The 22,091-nt window shown below is 41.1% G+C and overlaps 4 protein-coding genes across 8 annotated transcripts; 2 read left to right on the forward strand and 2 right to left on the reverse strand.

Annotated features, from left to right (window-relative positions):
- Nucleotides 1–506: 506 nt before the first annotated feature.
- Nucleotides 507–6,196, reverse strand: LOC113153336 (tubulin monoglycylase TTLL3-like). Of its 4 annotated transcripts, none has more exons than XM_026346920.1 (15): nt 6,061–6,196; nt 5,413–5,524; nt 4,689–4,775; nt 4,420–4,463; nt 4,138–4,309; nt 3,978–4,033; nt 3,737–3,865; nt 3,535–3,649; nt 3,322–3,426; nt 3,048–3,234; nt 2,807–2,955; nt 2,481–2,724; nt 1,493–1,752; nt 1,164–1,339; nt 507–1,069 (listed from the first exon to the last, which is right to left on the reverse strand). In XM_026346920.1, exons 2-15 carry the CDS (start codon nt 5,486–5,488, stop codon nt 596–598), a joined length of 2,274 nt encoding a protein of 757 aa, XP_026202705.1. In that variant the 5' UTR covers nt 5,489–5,524; nt 6,061–6,196; the 3' UTR covers nt 507–595. The 4 variants fall into 4 exon arrangements, with proteins under 4 accessions (XP_026202705.1, XP_026202702.1, XP_026202703.1 ...); XM_026346917.1 differs by having other exon boundaries at nt 4,420–4,517; XM_026346918.1 differs by having other exon boundaries at nt 4,420–4,517; nt 5,413–5,547; nt 6,061–6,190.
- A 954-nt stretch (nt 6,197–7,150) lies between these two features.
- Nucleotides 7,151–10,672, forward strand: hmces (5-hydroxymethylcytosine binding, ES cell specific). Its single transcript, XM_026348775.1, has 7 exons — nt 7,151–7,276; nt 7,362–7,576; nt 7,945–8,088; nt 8,199–8,411; nt 8,721–8,872; nt 8,957–9,149; nt 9,240–10,672. Exons 2-7 carry the CDS (start codon nt 7,388–7,390, stop codon nt 9,426–9,428), a joined length of 1,080 nt encoding a protein of 359 aa, XP_026204560.1. The 5' UTR covers nt 7,151–7,276; nt 7,362–7,387; the 3' UTR covers nt 9,429–10,672.
- rab7a (RAB7a, member RAS oncogene family) lies at nt 9,605–14,725 on the reverse strand. 2 transcript variants are annotated; one of them, XM_026348776.1, is made up of 6 exons: nt 14,398–14,725; nt 12,731–12,793; nt 12,491–12,617; nt 11,705–11,923; nt 11,380–11,508; nt 9,605–11,238 (listed from the first exon to the last, which is right to left on the reverse strand). In XM_026348776.1, the coding sequence occupies exons 2-6, from the start codon at nt 12,781–12,783 to the stop codon at nt 11,143–11,145; spliced, it is 624 nt and encodes a 207-aa protein (XP_026204561.1). In that variant the 5' UTR covers nt 12,784–12,793; nt 14,398–14,725; the 3' UTR covers nt 9,605–11,142. The 2 variants fall into 2 exon arrangements, with proteins under 2 accessions (XP_026204561.1, XP_026204562.1); XM_026348777.1 differs by having other exon boundaries at nt 14,394–14,725.
- Nucleotides 14,726–16,056: 1,331 nt separating this feature from the next.
- On the forward strand, nt 16,057–20,664 carry rpn1 (ribophorin I). Its single transcript, XM_026349402.1, has 10 exons — nt 16,057–16,411; nt 17,091–17,155; nt 17,438–17,744; nt 17,836–18,045; nt 18,158–18,350; nt 18,498–18,597; nt 18,699–18,837; nt 19,495–19,614; nt 19,816–20,061; nt 20,154–20,664. The coding sequence occupies exons 1-10, from the start codon at nt 16,172–16,174 to the stop codon at nt 20,334–20,336; spliced, it is 1,803 nt and encodes a 600-aa protein (XP_026205187.1). The 5' UTR covers nt 16,057–16,171; the 3' UTR covers nt 20,337–20,664.
- The last annotated feature ends 1,427 nt before the right edge of the window (nt 20,665–22,091 follow it).

Here is a 22,091-nt window from a genome sequence, read left to right on the forward strand (position 1 = left end):
CATCTGAAAACGCGTGTTTCGTCTTCAGCTGGAAAATATCGCCGCCAGCTGGTCATTATGTGTTCCTGTTGAGGAAGAGGTCCGTCATTGATAATGAAGTATATCCATTATCATCCAGTATATATATGAAGTATATCTACTTTGGATTGTCTAGTTCCTATATATATATATATATATATATATATATACTTATTATCTTTTAACTGTCCCCTCTAAATATTTTCAGTGTTTTTTCTGTACTACCTGGCCCCTGTATATGTATATGTCTTTTCTGTATTTTATGCAGTTCATTTCTGTATTTGATTGTGTTTCCTAATTTTGCTGCATTGTTTTTCACCAATGCACCCTGTTGTCAAATTGGTGAAGTTATTTTCATAATTAGCTTCTGTTTGTCTATTTCCTGGTACTCTCTAAGTCGCTGTGCTTTCAGTCACAGGGCCACATATGTTATTCTGTTTAAAAACGTGTAAAATGAAAAACAAAACATAGTAAATTATTAACTCCTGACTTTATTGTGAGGTAGGCCAAAAAACCCTGCATAAGCAAATTTCAAACTGAATGAGCATGAGGAATATTCAGTCTGGAAACCCTCTTTTCATTGTTCTTTTAAGCAGTCAAGGTGCATCGTGGCTGCTTCTTCGGACTGTTTTGACACCATAAGCTCCAGAGAATGACCTTCATGCTTCTCTGTGGGACAGGGATGGACTTTGTCTGAGCAGATTTTTGTGACTTCATCTTTTTTCTTCCATGAAAATACAGGCTGCCCCCCAGTGGGTGGATGAATGGCCTTTATAGTCATTGGAACGTGAAGTGCAAAGGTTTCAACGGGGTCAGTCACAGGAGTTTCAGGTGGAAGAAGAGGAGGTGGTGGCAGAGCGCTGCTGCTGTTGTTTTTGAGCTGAGTCTCTGCACTCTTCAACAAGACTTTTGCTTTTACTTTTTCTGCTGCTGGGTCCCTCTCCTTAATGGCGCTCTGGTGTTTCATTGCCGAGCGGTTCGAGGGCCGTTTGATCTTGAAGCCCTCAACAAGTAGGTTGACTCCTACATACTGTGGTACTTCTACTGCTGCCTAGAGAACAAAAGTGACACCTGAAGCATCCTGTGTAAGTATGACAGTTTGAGCCACTATTTAAACTAAAAAGAGTAAGAAAACTCTTCCTCACCTGCCTATATATGAGCTCAAAGTCTCCTGTGTTTGCGAATCGATCAGCTCTGCGTTCCAGAATGACTCGTAAAGTGTCCTCTTGTACAGCAGTACAGAGGCGGGCTGTCACGGGGGTGGAAGGAGCCATGGTGGGACTGGCATTTATTTCTATCAACCACGGACGCAGGTCACGACCTAAGGAAGACATGTTGAAGTATCAAATCTAACATATGAACTTATTCTACTTCCATATTTCATTTTGTAGCTCCTAAAAAGCAGTTTGACATGTTTGTTGACACAAGCAGCATAACATGGTGTGGTGTGTCATTAAAAGTGACCGCATTCTACCTAACATGAAATCAGCACCATAGAGCTCAAAGGTGTTTTTGCGTGACTCCATCAGGTCCTGTGTTGTCTGTAATGCGTGTATGAGAGCCTTCTTCATCCCCGGGACTACCACTGTCTCCCACTGAGCACCCCGGCCCTGGCTGGACAGAAAGATCCTGAACTGGTCATCTGACCACATGTTGTCTGCTGGGATACCTCGATGTCTTTGTTGGGAGGGCCTCAGGTGCTTCTGAATGGAGTTATTGCACAGGTGAACAGAGCTGTGAGGATGAGGAAAAGAGAAGTTGAGGCAAATGACAGGAAACAGGTTACAGTTCATTTAAAGAGGACTAATTAGTCAGAGATATGACAATAGACAAAATGAGAATAATCCATCCTGTCATGGTTTCTACTGTATTAGTATGACCTTAAACTACTTCTGAATCTTCCTCATTTATATGTGATATCAGAACAAATACTATGTTATTATTTTGAAACTTCCATGTGAATAGGAAAATAGCTTTTTGGTTCACTCAAATTGGTTGTTTTCAGTATTTGATTAATATGGCACATATGTAATTTTTGATTGATAACCCAGCAACCCTACTTTTAAACAAAATCTGACAGGCAGTCCTTTACAATCAAGTGTTTTTTATTTTTATTATATTCTTAAGCAAATCCTGTTAGAACCAATAGTAGGAGCACAAGTGTATGAGTAGGTTCTCCAGCTTTTGATTGGACATTTTGCATGGCAGATGTCAAAGACATCAAAGACAAAGACAAATATACACTAATTTAAATATACCCTGAGGAGATGCCTAACTGCCGTTTTCAGGTTGTACGTGGGCATAAATATAGATCTCCCGCCTAAAATGATACTCATCATTTTAACCGATGTTGCCTTTTTCGATCTCTCGCTTCCCCTTTTGAATGTTCATTTTGTTTCACATGCACTTCTTACTTTTTTTTACTTTTCTCCCATCACTTTAGCGGTATGTCTGTCTCTTACCTGTCCATTGTATCTAGTGAGTAAGGTTGCGTAGAAAAGCGCAAGTAACACTTTTTGTAGAACCACACGGTCAGCGGGTTCCAGTCAGTGACCAGGAACCACTGGCGCACATCAAACTTGGTGCCATGGACCAGAAATGGACATTCCACGTACTTCTGCACCACCCACTTGCTTTCCTTGATAAGAGTTGGATTAACATTCACCAGCCTGAGAATCTGATCCAGACGCTTGACACATTTAATACCTTTAGGGCAGACACACATAGCCATAGTCAACCAAGGGTTGTCAGATATTATGTAAACTGTCTGACAATGACAACATCTCACCTCTGCCCCTGGACTTTGCTCCAGGTTTGATGATCCAGATGTTGTATATGCCATCTATGTCCAGCTGTGGACTGACCACTGCCAGTCTCTGCAGCATGGCCTTGCAGCACTTGACAAAACGATCACTGTCCTCAATCTGTGCTCCATCACTGAGGTAGAAAACACATGGAGCAGAGCTGTGGGTTACGATTAAGGACTCCTTATTCCTTTTATCTCTGTCAAACCCATACACAATACTCACTGAACAACAAGGCAGTAGTTTTTGATGAATTCTGCCCACTCCTCCTTTGTAAGTGTTTGGGGCGTCTCCAAGCTAATGTCTATGTCTCTGTGCTCTAGACTCTCTAGGAACTCCTGGCAAACTCTTAGTGCGCTCTCAATCATTTGGGAAAGGACGACTGGTCTAGACTTGCTTCTTTTCCTCTGATCTAATGGCAGAGAAACGCAATTTTATTTCTTATCTCTTTATTTAGCTGCACTGGGAGAGTATGCAGTTGTATGAGACATGTTTGTACCATGAATGGAGCGAATACTTGAGCTCATCGCCTCTCCACAAACACCCTGCTCCCTCTCCACGATGTATTTCAAAAGACTCGCGCAGGCTGTCCTCCTGTAATCCTCTACACAGAGGGCAGAGTTAGAAAGCTAATGTTTCTGATCTTACCCTGTAAGTGAAAGTAGAAAAGTAAAAGAAATAGAGCTCAGGTGAATAAGTGATAAGATCTGACCAATGAAAGCATGCTTTTCATCCTGTGCTCCTAGTCTGTAACAGCGAGGGAAGAATGTGTCTGGGTCAGCCGAGTCAAACCAGTGCAGGTTCCTCAGGTTCACACACAACCCCACCTGTCAGAGACAACAGGACTACTTAAAGTTGGCGTGACAGGTTGTTATGGAGGAAATCATTTTCTGTAATAATAGCTGCACATATACCTTGGTGGTTAGGGTGCCCGCCTTTGCAAAATGATTAATTATCTGTTCTTTTTGCAAACTGTTGGCATTGATGACGTCTCTACGGTTTGTCCAGTAGAAATAAACCATTTCGTTCCGCACCAGGCGTGACTGAGGAGGGGAGGGTCTGTTAAATTTTAATATTACAAAAGCTAAAGTTTTGCATGGTAATCAAGGTTAGCCTAGCCTCATGTCGGGGTACAAGCTAAAAGAATGGTTTTACCATGAGTTCATGTAGTCCGTCTCGATTCAGCCCTTTCTCAACTTCATCAGAGTTGTCTGAGAAGAAGAAGTGATCTTAACCAACTGAGTGATGTAACTACACTTACTGGAAAATAGAGATATAATATCTGAAAGTCCGATTTTAATCTACAGTGGCTCACCACCATCATCATCATCGCTGTCACCAGCATCAGTAGAGCTGGCTCTGTCATTGCTGTGACGCTGTCGTGCACGCTTGTTGGGGCGAGGCATTCGCTGCTCAACCCAGCCTCTGGCCCTCAGTGCCTCCCTGATGACAGGGTAAGGGCCCTGGACAGAGAATATCTTATGCATCTGAGAGAAATGAAAACAGCAATTTAAATAATGCATACGTTTGTGGATCAATGTTAACTACTGTATATGTCTGCAGATTTTCTTTTTTGTATTTAGTAATGTCAACTAACCTTGACAGCTTTTTCCACGAGGGCCTTGGCTGTCTTCAGTCTGTCTGGGTGAAGAACAGGCAGGTTCACAAAACCATGCTGAACTTTTCCCTCAAGAGCTAAGAGATAACCACACATATAAAGTAGAGTCAATCAGATATAAAGCTTGTTTTGTAAATTATACTTTACATTAGTGATGACACTGTTTGTGTTGTTGATGCAATATGATGAGTACTAAAACAAGAGCAATCCTCTTCAACATGTTGGTTCCTGACTATAGCTATACCTACTTGTATGCTGGCTTTTAGTTTCATCTTCGTTGCACCGTGGAGCCACAGCTATTACCTTTTGATCTTTGGATGGGCCTCCAGTTTTTCCTGCAATAAGAGTAACATCACAATTGTTGTGACCCATACCGTATAATAGTACTACACACATGTAAATATGTTTGCAATTTGTGGCAGAAAGCCATGTTGTAAGCCTAGTAAGATCACAGCATGTAGGAGTCCAGAACATTCACACTTGGATACAGTTGTTTAAACAGCATTTACAAATAGACTGATTTACAATAGGCTTGACATCTTTAACTTGAAGCAAAAAAGAGCAAAAGCATGAAACTTTAATACATGGCAGAGTTTAGACATTTAGGCTCCTGTGAGCGTGACCTCATAATTAATTCAACATTTGTGACCTGAAAGTCGACTCTATGAATACAGAGGCCATGTCATACAGTAGTGACTTTACAGATTTCAGTTTAGAAATAGATCCTATAACAACAGGATAGAACGAAACACACAGAAAACCTATGTTATTAGTCGAATAAATAACATTTCTACAATTTAAAGTGAATTTTGGTAGACCTGATAGAAGACCAAGTCAGTGAAGTAGAGCATAGTCTAAACCTGTGTTATACACCCAAGTGATTCTCAGTATTATATCACTGGAACTTCACACAGGGACATTATTTTGTTTGTTGTTCCTTTATTGTGTCTCTTGTTCCTTTTCGACTCTCACCCCTGTCTGGACATGGTGCACAGCGTTGGACACACTGTCTGGACCCGGCGGCCTCCATACTGACATCAGCTCTCATTCTTCAAGGGAACCTTTTCTTTTGGTCGGCTTCATGCTTTAATCGGACACGGACACAGTCTAGCATTCATGGAGAATTATACAGTGTAAATATGTGCAGTATGAAATAGTATGTAGGCTACATAAACAGTAATCCTAACTCAGAGGGCATGGATCTCAGAGAGTAGAGCAGACTCTCTCTCCAGGTGCAGTGGACTATAAAGTAGGTCAAGTAGCTGTGCAGGAGGAAGCTTGACTACACCTGTCAGGTTTGTACCTAACACCCCAGACGTGGAGTGATACCCTGGTCTGATTTCCATCAGTTACCTGTTGTAAAGAGTCCCAGAACTGGACACATATCCCAACAACACAAATGTCTTTGCTATAATCCTACTGCTTCTGTTTTCTATGGAGATCCATCACATCAGTCTACACAGCAGCTGTTTATAGTTTTTTTACAATACACCCACAGATCACAGGCTACAGCGTTTCATAACTAGCATCAGGTGCTCTGCAAACAAACGGCAGCCCTCTCTCTTTACTAAACTTGGACAGCTCAACGTGGCGTCTCTTCTGAACCTGTGTTCCTCTTACCTGCTGGTGTCCTCAGGTGGACTAACACTAACACTAACACTAACCCTAACACTAACCCTAACACTAACACTAACACTAACACTAACACTAACACTAACACTAACACTAACACTAACACTAACACTAACACTAACCCTAACACTAACACTAACACTAACACTAACCCTAACACTAACACTAACACTAACACTAACACTAACACTAACACTAACACTAACCCTAACACTAACACTAACACTAACACTAACCCTAACACTAACACTAACACTAACCCTAACACTAACACTAACACTAACCCTAACACTAACCCTAACACTAACACTAACACTAACCCTAACCCTAACACTAACACTAACACTAACACTAACCCTAACCCTAACACTAACACTAACACTAACACTAACACTAACCCTAACACTAACACTAACACTAACACTAACCCTAACACTAACACTAACACTAACCCTAACACTAACACTAACACTAACCCTAACACTAACCCTAACACTAACACTAACACTAACCCTAACCCTAACACTAACACTAACACTAACACTAACACTAACACTAACACTAACACTAACACTAACACTAACACTAACACTAACACTAACACTAACACTAACACTAACACTAACCCGGCTCCCGGCCTGTTTGCTGTTGCCATGACAACGCCTGGTGACGCTGTCTGTAGACAACAACAAGGTCACGGGAGCTCAAAATGTACAGTATTGTGGTTTATTATTAAACCCTGTTCATGCCGTTGAGAGTTTGTCACGTTATTTGTTGTCGTAGTATGCGATTGACTCTTATTAACGTTATATTTCCTTATGATTTTTTGGTGAATTTAAGTGTACAATGTTGTGCCTACTCATGTTAAAAGGATAAATACTTATTTCTGAATTAATACAGTACAGTTCAATATTTGAACTCTAGTCTGTGTTTTAAACCACGTAGCTACAGTTTATTTAGACCATGTATCAATGAATCTATGTATGTTTGTATTTAGTCTATTTCTTCTTCTGCACGGTCGCCATCTTGCGAGGGGCGTGGCTTGTGTACGTCAAGGTATCCGCCCCGGAATAAAAAAAAAAAATCCCGCACAACATTTAAACGCACACAAGTCGCTGAGGACTCGCTACATATTTAACAAAGCTGTTATAGGTTACAAATAGTAAATATATAACATCACAGGATATCACAACTCGTGTAGCAGGTAATCATATCCGTGTTTGTAAACTGCGTTTTCACATCCGACGTCAGTGTGTCCTGAAGCTAACATGCTAACTGTGACTTGCCAGGCAGCTGGAGGTGCTCTAGCAGTGGAATGTGTGGAAGAACCGCCTGCACTCTTGCTCCTGACGAGCTGAGCCGAGCCTGCGCCTTCAGAAACCGACGAGGGCAGCGGAGACAGCCCCGCTGGAGGGATGGAGATGAGGACAAGTACCGACCGTCCTATAACAGGAGTCCTCAGTCCATGAGTCCAGTCCTTCTGTCCCAGAGGCATTTTGATAAGGTAAAACAAAATCGCCCTGCAATGTCAGGACACAAGTTTGGAAAACAGTTGTTTTCTAGATAACAATAGGAGAGATGACCAATTAACTAGCAGTAATAATAAGGTGATCTGCCATTTTCTGTGTTTTATATAACATAAACAATGAAAATAAATGTCTTATTAATATGTTTTCTTATCAGTGGAGACTTAACAGTACACAGAAAGCTATGATGCAGGAACAATTCATCCTGAGAAAACAAATTACCAGAGACATAAATCATAAACCCTGTCACAGTCTTGTTAATATGGTAAATGCCATTGTATAGGCTACTACTTTGTTACACTGGATAACACCGTATGGCGCTGACGCACATATTCTGTGTCCTCAGAATGCCCCTGTGGATGAGCGTGTGTTGGCTTGCATGCGCTGGGGCCTGATACCTGCTTGGTTCAAGGAGAATGACCCGAGCAAAATGCAGTACAGCACCAGCAACTGCCGCAGTGAGAATATAATGGTGAAGAAATCATACAAGGTGCATACAGTTTAAGACACTGCTACTTTTATGAACATGTAATGTGCTGTATGTTTGTGTGCGGGTCTGAGGATGCAAGAGTCTGTGATGACTTTATTTTCCGTCCATAGGATCCCCTGTTAAAAGGACAGCGATGTGTCATCCTGGCTGATGGTTTTTATGAGTGGAAGAGACAGAACACAGAAAAGCAGCCTTTCTTCATCTACTTCCCTCAGGGGTCTAGACAGCAGAAAACAGAGGATCAGAGTGACCTCACAGCCTCAGTTTCCAATAAGAAGAAATCTGGATGCCCATCAAAGAAGGCCTCTTCTGGCTTGACTGAGGTTTGTATTGCGTTTGTCATAACCATATAAGCACAATCATTTGCTTTCATCCAGAACCAAAGTAGATAGAATGAGGCTATGGTGGAAATTGCAATGGGTGAAAATTTCCTGTGTGGGAGAGAAGCCAAGGATTACACACGTACATGTGTCCACCAGGTGTTTCTTTGACATTCAAAATCTCATGCAGTATACAAACATGTGGTTAGATTTTTTTAGCGCTAGGTTGTGGACTGTAAAACCATAAACCGACTATGAGTAGCACTAGTTCACAGCTCATTTCCTTTTTAACTTTTGCTGTTCGTTGACCAGGAAGAAGACCCGATTGAGTGGACTGGATGGAGGTTGCTGACCATGGCTGGTCTTTTTGACTGCTGGATCCCCCCAGGTGGTGGAGAACCGCTTTACACATACACTGTAATCACTGTGAACGCTTCACCAAACCTGCAAAGCATCCATGGCAGGTAAGGACACCTGATGAGGAAACTTGCCCTATTTGGTTTTTGTGTCTGTATGAAATCCTAAATTACTGTGTGGTTCTGTTCTAGGATGCCAGCAATTCTGGACGGAGAGGAAGAAGTGAGGAAATGGCTTGATTATGGGGAGGTGCACTCTCCAGATGCCTTGAAACTGCTCCAATCTAAAAACATTTTGACTTTTCACCCTGTGTCTTCGGTAGTCAACAACTCACGCAACAACTTTCCAAAGTGCATTGAGCCACTGGATCTTAACAGTAAAAAGGTATTCGATTTACTGTGGTACTTTGCCTATTGTGATTGGGGAAATGTGTTAAATATGTTCCAGCTAAGAATTCTGACCAATGACCCACAGGAGCCCAAGTCCACAGCCGGCAGTAAGATGATGGTAGGCTGGCTGAAGAGCAGTACACCTTCAAAGAGGAAGGAGCCCAACCCGTGCGAGAGCAAAGAGCGTGAAAGCAAGGCAGAGACTCGGCACAAGGCTCCAGGTGCTCTTCAGCAGTGGCTTCAGGGAAGCAATAAGAAGCGAAGAACTAATTGAGGATACAAACGGGAGTGAAAACGACAGTTTAAAGACTATTTAGGTCTAATCTATTCCACTTTATTGGTTTTACAGGTATAATAATAGGTTATATGTTCAGGGTATTTTTTGTACTGTGTGTATAATACAATATGCAGCACAGACTTTTTTTAATAAAAGAAATAAAGACAGTGTGCTTTATTCAAGATTTTTATTACCCTTATTACTTGAAACGCAAAGACATTTCTGAAACAATGTAGATGCTATGCATTTATCATATTAATAATAATGATGAATGCCAATACTTCCCCTCACTTCATTCGTCTCAAAGTTACAGTATGTATGCTATCTTTATGTATGTTTCTATCTATAATGTATTTCAAAGGTTTAACATAATACAGACAGCTAAAGATCTGATCAGTTAAAAGAAAATGTCAAGCACTTAAATTGTTTGCCAACACGAGCAACTGGCAGAGTCAGATATGGAGATTTACAACACAACTTTGTGCATTCCCCGCACCTTGATTGAGAGGTTTGCAAATATACAAAGTCTTGCAATAACTGACAGTAAAAAGAAACGTACTAGCTAATAGTACTCAGTTATAAATGATATTTATACTTGAGAAAAATCTCTCTCCTCTCCAGGACTATCAGGCAGAATGACATGCTGTCTTGATTTGGTTCTTTGCCACATCAAACATTGTACCAACAGTAACTGATTACAAGACGAACCTTCATTTCTCCAATAGAGGAACAGCAAAAATATGTTAGGGACAGTACTTACATCAAGGAACTGGGTCTGAATTCACACTATGTCCTCAACCTGAGCTACAATTGATTTTATTGTGACTCCTAAATGAGATGTCTGAACAGGTCTTCAGTTATTGTGAATGACAGCAAAGTGCAAATTAAAAAATAAAAAATAAAGAAGAAGTGCACACTTCTCTTGTTGAATGGATTTTCCAATGCTAGCTATGCCAATTCAGCAGACAGCATATAGATGTGATCCACACATGCACCATCACACATTCTGATTCTTCACTGCTTCAGTTCCTACTCCCTGTTTTGTGTATGAGTTTATTTTTAAGGTTGCATGAGGTAAAGTGAAACTACGGTAACAAGTGTTTCTGAGAGTGAAACAAATTTAAGCCACAATACAAATTAGTAAAATTAGAGAGGGGGAGCGGTGTTTTTCCTCTATTCATGCAGTAGTGTTGGACTGTAAAAAAACAAAGAAAACAACCACCACTGCTCAAAAAAAAAAACAAACAAAAAAAAAACTTACTAGTACAGTATAATACAGTAAACTAGTACATAAATCAAAAATTAATGCTTCTTTACCACTGAAAATATCCAAATAAAAGCAGTTAGAACCAAAACTGGGTATGAAAGCAGCGATATACATGGAACTGAAAACGAGATTAGCCCAAACCACCACTGCTATGAAAAAAGTACATAGGAAAACACTGGGAAGTAATGAGCATCGTACAAGTAAATTCCGTAATGTTTCCTTAAGGTGTTCTTTGGGCTAGGAGACTCCTATTTTATAGAAAATGTGTTTCATATATGTGCAGCATGTTTGTGTGTTGTAGTCGTGGGATACTCTATGAGGGGGATGCTGCTTGTATGTTGGGCATTAGGAATTAACACAGTGGGCCATGGGAAAGGGGATATATAGACAAGGCAAGACAGGGTAATGAGGGCAGTGACAGCACTCCGATGGTCCTCAGAGTCCTCAGCAGCTGCAGGTCTCTGCTGACGGCTTGGCTCGCTCGTTTCTGTCCAGCTTTATCGGCTCAGGGAACTCGTTGTACAACTCCACTTCAGTCTCCTGAAATCAAACAACAGAGTTGAGCGTGTGTCCTGCTCAGTAACTCCCAACTCTCAAGTTAACAGATGTTGTGATGTTACATTTTTTAAGACCACAGGGTCAAACTGCTAGCACTAGGATTTCTTGCTGGCGCCCTGTTACCTGTTTAAGAGCGTTGCGTGCAATAGTCTGGAAGGCCTGCTCCACATTGATCGCCTCTTTAGCGCTTGTTTCGAAATATGGGATGTTGTTCTTGCTCTGACACCAAGCCTGTGCTCGCTTGGTTGTTACCTGAAACGCAAAGGAGCCGACATTATGCTTGGAAAAGCCACACGTATGACAATGTTTGAGCCAAACTATGATTTAATTCCAGCTATTTTTCCATTACACTATCTTCAAACATTACTAACCACAACCATATATGTCCTAGGCAACATAAAATAGTGCCTTGGCAAACATAAACAATAATCTGATAATGTGGTTTTACCTGTCTATTCTCCAAGTCAATCTTGTTGCCAAGCACCACGAAGGGGAAATTCTCAGGGTCTCGAGGACTGGCCTGGATCAAGAACTCATCCCTCCAGCTATCTAGGGTCTTGAAGGTGTTGGGTGCCGTCACATCAAACACCAGGACGCAGCAATCTGCTCCACGGTAGAACGCTACGCCTAAGGACTGAAACCTCTCCTGACCTGCTGTGTCCCAAATCTGAGATACAGAACAGGCAAAAGATAAACATCAAGGGAGACACAGGGTGTCTGCAATGAAATACACTGATCTGATCACAGCACATAAATAAATAACAACTTTACTGTGGTGTTCATGGTTCGTATAAACCAGATCTCCCTAATTCATTGCCTGTATTTTATAGTTGATACTAAGTCTACAAATATCTATGGTACGAATAAGATAACTATTAAAAGAACAATGTCACCTCACTTTAGAGATACACATAACCTGAATAAACCAGTGTTTAAATTATTAAAGCGTAATTCTAAATACAAGGGTGGACTTCAATCAGTTCAATTCCACCATGGAAAAAGCTGATGTTCAAAATTGTTGAGTGATCTTGACGATACAGTTAAACAAACTACAGAAAAGTAAAATAAATAACAAATGTCAGAAATAAACCTGAAAGTCCGATATTGTTATTATGAGTATTAAAAATCACAAGGTTTGTTTTATAGCATCATTTTCACTTTATTCTATCATTTATTATTCTCTTTTGTGATTTGTGATGTGATGTCATCTTTCTGTAAATGATTTCCTTAGTACCTGCATTGTGACCAGTCGGTCATCCACCATTACTTCTTTTGTCAGGAAATCAGCACCTATTGTGGCTTTGTACTGGTTACTGAACTTCTTATTCACATACTGGTTCATCAACGATGTCTTCCCAACTCTACAAAACAATACATCGCAGGACAGTGAATAAAAATAGAATGATAGACATTGTAGCGGTGAATTGATTAAAGAAACACTTCAAAGGTTCCTTCAGAGAATGTAATCACTCACCCAGAGTCTCCGAGGATGATGACTTTAAGTAGTACTTTCTTTCTAGATGTCATTGTCTCACAGCTGTAAAGACAAAAAATGTTTTAGAGTGAGGCAAACAAACTGCTTAAACAAGTTGATTACAGCCTTGTCCTGCTGATGAGCTGTTTGATATGATATGATATGATATGATATGATATGATATGATATGATATGATATGATATGATATGATATGGTCTGAGTGTCTCAAAGTATACTCCAAAGAAATGGTCCAGTTCTAGGAATGAACAGGGCCCTTTTTGCTTGAATATTCTTCACTTTAAAAGAAAGAAAAACCCACTAAGAGCCATGAAAGAGGCTAACAACATGCTGCACCGCATTGTTCAATTTGAGGCTGTGTAAACAGTTCTTGTACCATTTTTTTCAAAATGCACTACAGAGTGCAGCACTGGGGCCTTTGAGCTGACATGACATCTGCTATTTTTGTCACCACAGCCGTCTGTAAAGCACTGATTTTGTTATGTTATGCTTCTGTCAAACCATTCAACTGAAAGACGTTGTCCTATTCCCAAGTTACCATTTTTTAACGTTCATTTAGCTGAACACTGCAAACTGCCGAACTGAAAATGAAAATGAAAATAAAACACGGGTCTAGTTACTCTAAAACATACTGCGTGATCTGTATCTGTCCAACCAAAAGTACTGGTGTTATCTGCACACATATTTAACACATTTTGACTAAACGACTAATAATCACAAAAACTTTTAATTGTTAAATTTCCAAATAATGTGCACAAATTACCCACCTTGTGCACTAAAACCCACACGTGATCAAACGTTCACTACAAGATAACATAAAGCTTTTCTGACTTTGGCTGACTGGGCTTTGTAATAATAAACCACCCAATAAAGCTGTAATGACCAAAGTCCGAACTCTATAACTGATGGGATTTAAATCGACATTACAACGAGATTAGATCTTTGAGAGAGCATCGCAGGAAAGCTTTTATTTCTACGTCATTTATCGTTTACAGGCCCAGTGTGAACAAAAAGCCACTGCTTGAATCCATGGAGTGCTATTATGAAGCAGAAGTAACACCGTGCTGCCGGTACGGCTCTCATAATCTGCACCCCATGACACTGTGTCAGGGACTGATCACATGGTTTAAAAACAGGACTAACGGAACCATGACTTGGCAAGCATGATTAGCACTGCGAGTATACCGACAGGATTCATTATACATACCGGTATAACCCGTGATTGTGATCAATCTGTCTGCGTACGTGGTTGTAAATATTAACACCTTGTTGTGGGATATTAACATTTTACCGAACGACCATAAACACGTCACACACTCTTGTAACGGGCTAGCAAAGGATAATAAACCTTACATCAGTAGATCAGATGTCAGATAGCTATGAAAGCAAATTATGAAAGGCACAATCAAATCATAATGGTTATTGAATATTAAATCTTTTCATAACAATCTAAGCCAGATGTTTACGACTCTGTGTGCACTTACAATTAACGTTACCGTATCCGTGACTCTTGTTAATTTAAGCTAACGTTTGGTTAGCTAAACGGGGTTAATTAACGTTAACGTAATGTTAAACTCAGTTATCAAGAGCTTATATTGTTAATGTTTATCATTAGTAAAACCAGTAAGTAAAGTCACCACATACCAACCTGAGCGATGATCCCGCGGTAAAGAAATATCAAGTGGACTTTTCCTTTGCCTCGGTCTGGAAGCGTAAGCTAACGCGCAGGCTAGCTAACGGGCTAGTAGCTCCTATAAATGTCTGCCGTAACAAAGCAACACGTTTAGAGCGTCGACAACTAAATAATCTCTGATAGCCGGCCTAGCAGTCTACCCTACCTATCAAACTTAACGGTGCCACTGCCGATCTATACCCTCTTCGTGTCACAGAAGCGATTCCGTTTCGCCCTGCTCCCTGTTGACGCTTGCTTTTCCCCCGTCGAGCTAACGTGCTAGCAGCTAGCCGAGCTCTGTTCACTTCCTCCAAAACAAGGTCTGACGGTGATAAGTGACGTCACACGCTGGTCACGCCTTGTTGCACAGGACCTGAGCAGTCACACAAACACAAAGTTAAAAAAAATAAAAATAAAAATACTCATTATACTCATACTCATTTATCCATGATGCTTGCCTCTTGCAGGTGAAAAGTGTTTAGCACTGTGGTTGGACAGGGGAAAAATGTTACCCTCTCACCTCCCTACATGTTTATGTCCCTGCTGTCCTTCACTTGTCCAACCACTGGCAGCGACTTTTTATGTCTGACAGTGGTGTCACCTACGTATCACCAGATATGCAGCAGTTTTGCTGCAAATCTGTGTCTGCAGCTGTTGTATCCCATTAGCAGCTGATCACTGGGAGTCACTTACTGACATATGTTATCATTACTAACAACAAAAACAGCATTAGCTGTATTGGACAGTGACCAAATTGGCAGAGAGTTTGATGACTTTGTTTGATTATGTTCTTTTCATTTATCGTACCTGACAATAAGAAAGAGGGGAAATAATTTCATCCTACATATAGAGAATTAAATCCTCAGTTACATTTAACTCTATAGTTAAATAATATATTCCAATATTGTTTAAGCTATACTTGTATGCACAGAAAAAAAGATTTTGTTGCAATACTCTAAGTATTAAATCTTAATACAGCATCAGATTTCTATTTTGCTGCAAACAAAATGCAAATCTCTGTTGATCACAGTCACTTCCAAGTTCCATTTGATTAAAATGTGATCAGTAGCTCCTCCTGCGCCTAATGACAGGCAGGATGCTGGTTTTAATACATGACTTAGATGTATTTAGCTATAAGCCCTGTGATATGTCACATTGCTGGCGCATCATAACTGTGGTTTAGGTTAACCCAGTTCCACTGTTGCGTTATTGTCAACTTCGTATACAGCCTACCTTTAGATCTACCCGTATAACATTCTCCCAACTGAGTTATGTCGGCTTTCTAGCAATTCAAAACCTGCATACAGTTGTGTATTCTCAGTTTCATAAGTCTATGAAGTTAGTCAGATGCTGTATGAATATGTTATATTCGTCTCTCAGCTGACAGTGAACTGACACGGGTGCCTCCAACAGGCTAGTCAAAATCACGACGTTTCATAGTTGAAGAATCCAATAAAAGATAAAAAAAAAAAGCATTTATATAACGTTTTACTAGTTATATTTAGTAAAAATATACTTTTTGTCGTTTGAAAGGTAATATTAGGTGTTTGTTAATTGCTAGCTTCAGACGTACTGTGCTTCCGACGTTACAGAACGTCGTAAAGAGCGCGCCGTGACGTCATCGCGTCGGACTGAATGAAGCGTCATCCTTTCTGATGTAGAGCGGCGCGGCGGCCTTTCTTTGCTGCTCTGCATTCCTCCCAAGCTTTCCGCTTTTATCCCGGTTTTATAGTTCGTATCATCTTTAACCATGATTCCAATGTCGCCATTTCTCGCCACATTTGTGCTGTTGCTGGCGGCTTGTAGCTCGCAGGTTACAGCGGACGGTTTGGTGAACGAGGAGGTGAAGCGGACAGTGGACCTGAGCACACATTTAGCTAAGATCACCGCGGAGATCGTGCTGTCCAACCAGGGACACTCTGCCGTGCAGAGCTTCATATTGGCGGTAGAAGCTGACCTGGCGCCGCACCTTGCATACATTGGAGCCTCGGTGAGCCAAATATCAAAGCCCGGAACAACGCCAGCACCTCAGCCTGTAACCAACCAACCAACTAGCTAGCCTTAGCCTGGTAGCTTTGTAGTAACGGTCAAGATCCATATACTTTAGCTCTTGAAAATCTAGCAGTGCCTAAATGTTGTGATAGTAACCGTGTTACAGAAACTAATGGTAGCATGCAGTCAAACGGTGCTGGGTTGTTTTAACTTAATTCATTTAATATCAGTCATTAGCCATGCGATGTGATTCATTGTGGTCCTGCGAGCAGTGGGATCTGCAAGCTTGGAAGCTTGCAAGAAGACAACGTTAGCTAACGTTTGCTTTACTTTCGAGTTGTATATTACTCAATGTGAGATATTCACGTTAAGTCATTTGCTTCGATAAATGTCATGATGTCATAAATTCATTTGGAATTGTGTGGAAGAAGATGTTAACTTCCGCAGCGCTGCACGCTCTGTCAGTGGCTGAATGACACGTATGCGCTGGACAGCTCACTTCCGTGTGTGACTGCGCAGGCCTGCCCCCTTCTACTATGAATGAACAGGTTGAAATGCTTAGTGTTTAAAAGTGAGGTATTCCAAAGCCCTGGTATGAGCTGCGTTATTAACTCTCTCTTTTCCTGTATTTCACTTGTAAATTTCATGTATATGCTAAGACATCCATCTTTCTGCAGGTGAAGGGAGATGAAGAGGAGGATGGCACACTTGAACTCCAGCAGACCACAATTAAGGGCCAAAGGTAAGAGATCAAACATCTTTCTGATCTAACCAGTTTCCATATTTTACTACTTGTTACACGACTAAACTACTTACAGGCATAAAACATAAGACATTTTTGCAGCATTTTCCTTGCAGAATGTTTCACTCTTTTTTTTGTCCCCACTGAATTTGCATCAAAAAGCCAAAAATACCCAAATAGCATTTTGTAGTTCCTGAGAAGATGATATTTTACAGTAGCAGAATTAAAATCATGCATAATTATCTTATCTGTGCTCCTCTTTGTCATCCATTTTCCATGCAGTGGGGAGTTTTACAAAGTGCAGCTATCCTCCAGTCTGGCGGCTGGTGCCCAACTCAAAGCAAAGGTGGAGATGACATTCAGCCATGTCTTGAAGCCCTTCCCCACACACATCACCCAGGCTGAACGACAGCTGGTGGTCTTTCAGGGGAACCACTACCTGTACTCTCCATATCCCACCCGCAGCCAGACTACACGCGTTCGTCTCGCTTCCAAGACAGTGGAGAGCTACACCAAGCTGGGCAATCCCAGCAAGAATGATGAGGTCATAGAGTATGGACCCTTCCGCGATGTGGCTCCGTTCAGTGAGGTACAGCTCTGACCAAATTTGGTCTGCATCAAGGGACACTGCAGGGAAGTTGCTGATACAATCTGTGTTGTGTGTGTTCTCTACTATTCAGGATACAATGAAGATCCATTATGAAAACAACACACCCTTCCTCACCATCAGCAGCGTCACTCGTATGATTGAGGTGTCTCACTGGGGCAACATTGCTGTAGAAGAGACGGTTGACCTGAGGCACACGGGAGCCATCCTGAAGGGGCCCTTTTCACGTTATGATTACCAGCGTCAGTCAGACAGCGGCATCTCTTCCGTCAAATCCTTCAAGGTGTTTTATTAAAGACAAAACATAGTTGTCTTCCTTGTTTTGTTTTTTTTTTTTTTTACTGTTTGTATGACCATCATGATAATAATGGCTGTTTATGCTTTCCCTTAAACAGACTATCCTTCCTGCCTCAGCCCAGGATGTCTACTACAGGGATGAGATTGGGAACATCTCCACTTCCCATCTGCAGGTTCTGGACGACTCAGTGGAGGTAGAGATTAGGCCTCGTTTCCCTTTGTTTGGAGGCTGGAAGACCCACTACATCATTGGTTACAATCTGCCCAGTTACGAGTACCTCTACACCTTGGGTGAGTTGATTTCTGATGGCACTGACTAACCTTGAACGGTAATGGTGGGACATCTCAGTAGGGAAAAGGTTTCACGATTTGAGTCAAAGCTTCTTATTTATAGTTTTGTTGTGTCTTTCTAATGCATCATAACATTTTATCTCTTAGGTGACCAGTATGCACTGAAGATGAGACTAGTTGACCATGTATATGATGACCAGGTCATTGACTCACTCACTGTGAAAATCATTCTTCCAGAGGGGGCCAGGTCAGTGTTTGCAATAAACTCACAGTTTGTCAGATTGAGTTGGGGGTTTTTGTCAGAGTTGAAAAAACTTGTAATAAATGTTTTCTTCTGTCTTCTATCAGAAACATCCATATGGACACACCTTACAAAATTGATCGTATGCCAAACCAACTACATTATACATATCTGGATACATTTGGCCGACCAGTGCTGGTTGCCACCAAGAACAACCTGGTGGAGCAACACATTCAGGATGTTGTGGTAAGACAAGTGATAGAAAAGCATACAGTCTTGTGCAGCAACAATTGTTAAGGGTTTATTTATATGTAGCAAAGGTGGCAACCACCTCGACTCATGTGACTTGTATTTATTGTTATTAACCACAGACCTACACAATAACATCTGTAGTTGAGTTTTTTTCTTCGGCTTCTATAAATGTTAAAACTTTACATTTCTTTATTGTGTAGGTATCTTGAAGGCTCAGTAAGAGCTGTAAAACAGGAAATACATGTAAACTGTAAAAAAAAATGTTAGAATGACAATCTCAGAAATCTATTCAGAGAAAATCCAAGCATTTTCATTTTTGCAAGTGTCATACTTGTTCCCAGGATATATGACAGATGTACCGAGTGCTGGTGTGATGAACCTGTCTGACATGTTTTTATTCCTGTACTCCCTCAGAACAAATAATATAATTCACCGCTGCATCCCATTTCAAAAAATCTGATTTACAGTCTTTATTGACAAAAAGCAGTATCTGTCACAGATATGAGGAGATTCTGGGTTTTAAAGTTTAAAAAATTTGTTGGCCTCATCAGATCCACTGAAATTGACAGAAATTGACATTTCTGTCAATTTGATATAAACTGTGAAGTTTTTCAAACCTTAAATTCTAAATTTCTTTTCCTGTGTTTCCAGGTTCATTATAATTTCAACAAGATCCTGATGCTGCAGGAGCCTCTGTTGGTTGTAGGAGCTTTCTACATTCTTTTCTTCACCGTCATCATCTATGTCCGCCTGGACTTTGCCATCACAAAGGTATGACGTATTCATGTGTATATATCAATGTCTATTAAGAGAACTTGATCCTTGCTGGTCAGATGCTTTATGATCCTTTCGGTCTCGTGTCTTTACTCACATATGCCGTATTCTACTCACATAAGCTGTTTCACTTGCTAATTCTGTCACTTCATTCCTTTGTGTTTTGAACACAGTTATAACTTTTTCTTCTTCGCACAGGATCCTGCTGCTGAGGTGCGTATGAAGGTGGCTTCAATCACAGAGCAGGTGCTGACACTGGTTAACAAGCGTCTTGGCCTGTACCGTCACATGGACGAAGTGGTCAACCGCTACAAGCAGTCGCGCGACACTGGGGCTCTCAACAGTGGTCGGAAGACACTGGAGGCCGACCACCGCACTCTAACCAACGAGATCAGCTCGCTGCAGGCTCGCCTCAAAGCTGAAGGTTCTGACCTGGCTGATAAGGTGAGTGATGTGTGTTTGAAATATTGCATGTTAAATAAACTGCTGGTGCACAGTGATGCTCACTCTCCTGTTCCCCCTCCCCGGGCTCTCAGGTTGGGGAAGTTCAGAAGCTGGACGGCCAGGTGAAGGAGCTGGTGTCTCGCTCCTGCCAGGAGGCGGAGCGTCTGGTGGCGGGGAAGGTCAAGAAGGAGGCTTACATTGAGAGCGAGAAGAATCTGACCAGCAAGAGACAGGACCTCGTCAGCCGCATCGACAGTCTGCTGGATGCCCTCTAGACTACTCCTGCCACACTAGCACTCACAGACAGACACACGCCGGCCCTGCTACAGCATACAACCAACAGTTTGTATGTATGAGAATTAAAAGAAATCTGACACAAATGCTTACACACCTTTTTTTTACCATCCTTAAACCCCAACATGGACTATTAACATCTCATCTTAAAGTAGTGATGTGTTTATCCAAACACTTGTGCCTTGTGATAAACTTGAGATCACTGCATGTTCAGCTCTACAGCAGCTACATCACAACAGCTTTTTTGTTTCTGTTTCTTTGGTTTGTTGAGCTACACTTAAGTCTTGATTTTCATGTTCAAATCTGGAGTGTTTTTTTTTTTCCTCCACACTTAGGTATGTATGGTTAAGGGACTTTTTTTGAAATGAACAGCTGAAGGGCCCAAGTGTTTCCAGTCTCATGTCTTTACTCACATTTGCCGTATTCTACAGTTTATCACCTCTACCTCTCATGTATACAGGTGATAGTTTTTCCGATCGTATCTATTTTGCACTTACAACTTTTTTTTTTTTTTACTTGGCCCTAACTGGCATTTATATTTGAAGAAATTTGAAGCTCTGAATCCATGTCATCCCAAATGCTTGTCTTTGATGTTTCTCAGTCATATTTTCTACATGTTGTATTTTTTTTTTTTTTTTTGTAAGTGGTATTTGGTGATCATGAGATTAGTGAGAACATGAGATTAGGTTGTATGTGAGAAAAGACATGGGATGTGGAACACCGAATTTCATTATATCGGCCAATGACATGGACAGCTGTAATATTTGAAATAAAAATTTGAGAAACTCATCATTTAGCGTGTTTATTTAATTATACTGGAGGTGTATAGTCTTTAAGCATGTGGACATTTGGTGAAGCAGTACCTTTAGTTGATCAAAAGAGGGCACACCTGTGTTAAGAACCTTTGGCCTTTAACAAAACTATACTTCACACAACATGTTCACTCTGTCAATGCCATTGAATAGTCTGCTGTCAAATACACACAAATAAATATGTCAATCTGACAGCTAACAATAAAAATAGGCCACATTTGCACTGAGACTGGTGTCTCTTTTGAAAATAGCACTTAGAAGGGAATTTCCAGCACTGTTGCATTTCTTGTTTCAGAGTGACCCCACCTATCACCCTGTCCTTTCCAGTCAGTGGAGCAGCCAACCTGCCTCAACCAGGATAAACATAAGGGTCAGTCTGAGGTCATCGCTTTCCCTCTGAGGTCACCAGGGGTCTTGGCAGGTCATTTCCTGCTCCATAATAACAGGCCCCGTTCCCGTCACAATGATAATGTTAACATATTGTATGTGCCATACAATAATCATTCTGAAAATACACAGCAGGGGGAAAGCAAAGACAATGTCTGTTAGCACTGATGCTTGGTGCTGGAGAAAGGCCACACAATGGCAGTTTTGTTTGTGTGTATGTACTTGAGGGGAGATTTGAAGCGGCGAGAATTCGGAGAGCCGCAGAGTCTCATTCTCACAACAGGGGACTGCGGCAGACTGTTGCTGCTCGCACACGTCCACCTCAACACCAGAGACTGAGCTCACGTCTGCTCTCCACTCTGCAGCGATGCTATCGGGGCACCAAGTTTGAATGTTGCACTGACAAGATTGAAAGATTGTCGCAGAATAGAAACACCGTGGATTTGACTGAACTGAATCAGGCACTAGTGTCAGAGATGTCCTTGAAAATTATTTTATATAAATTTAAAAAATATATGAAATTCTTCAGTATTCGTT

The sequence above is a fragment of the Anabas testudineus genome, chromosome 5 (genome assembly GCF_900324465.2).
Source record: "Anabas testudineus chromosome 5, fAnaTes1.2, whole genome shotgun sequence".
NCBI classification, from domain to species: Eukaryota; Metazoa; Chordata; class Actinopteri; order Anabantiformes; family Anabantidae; genus Anabas; species Anabas testudineus.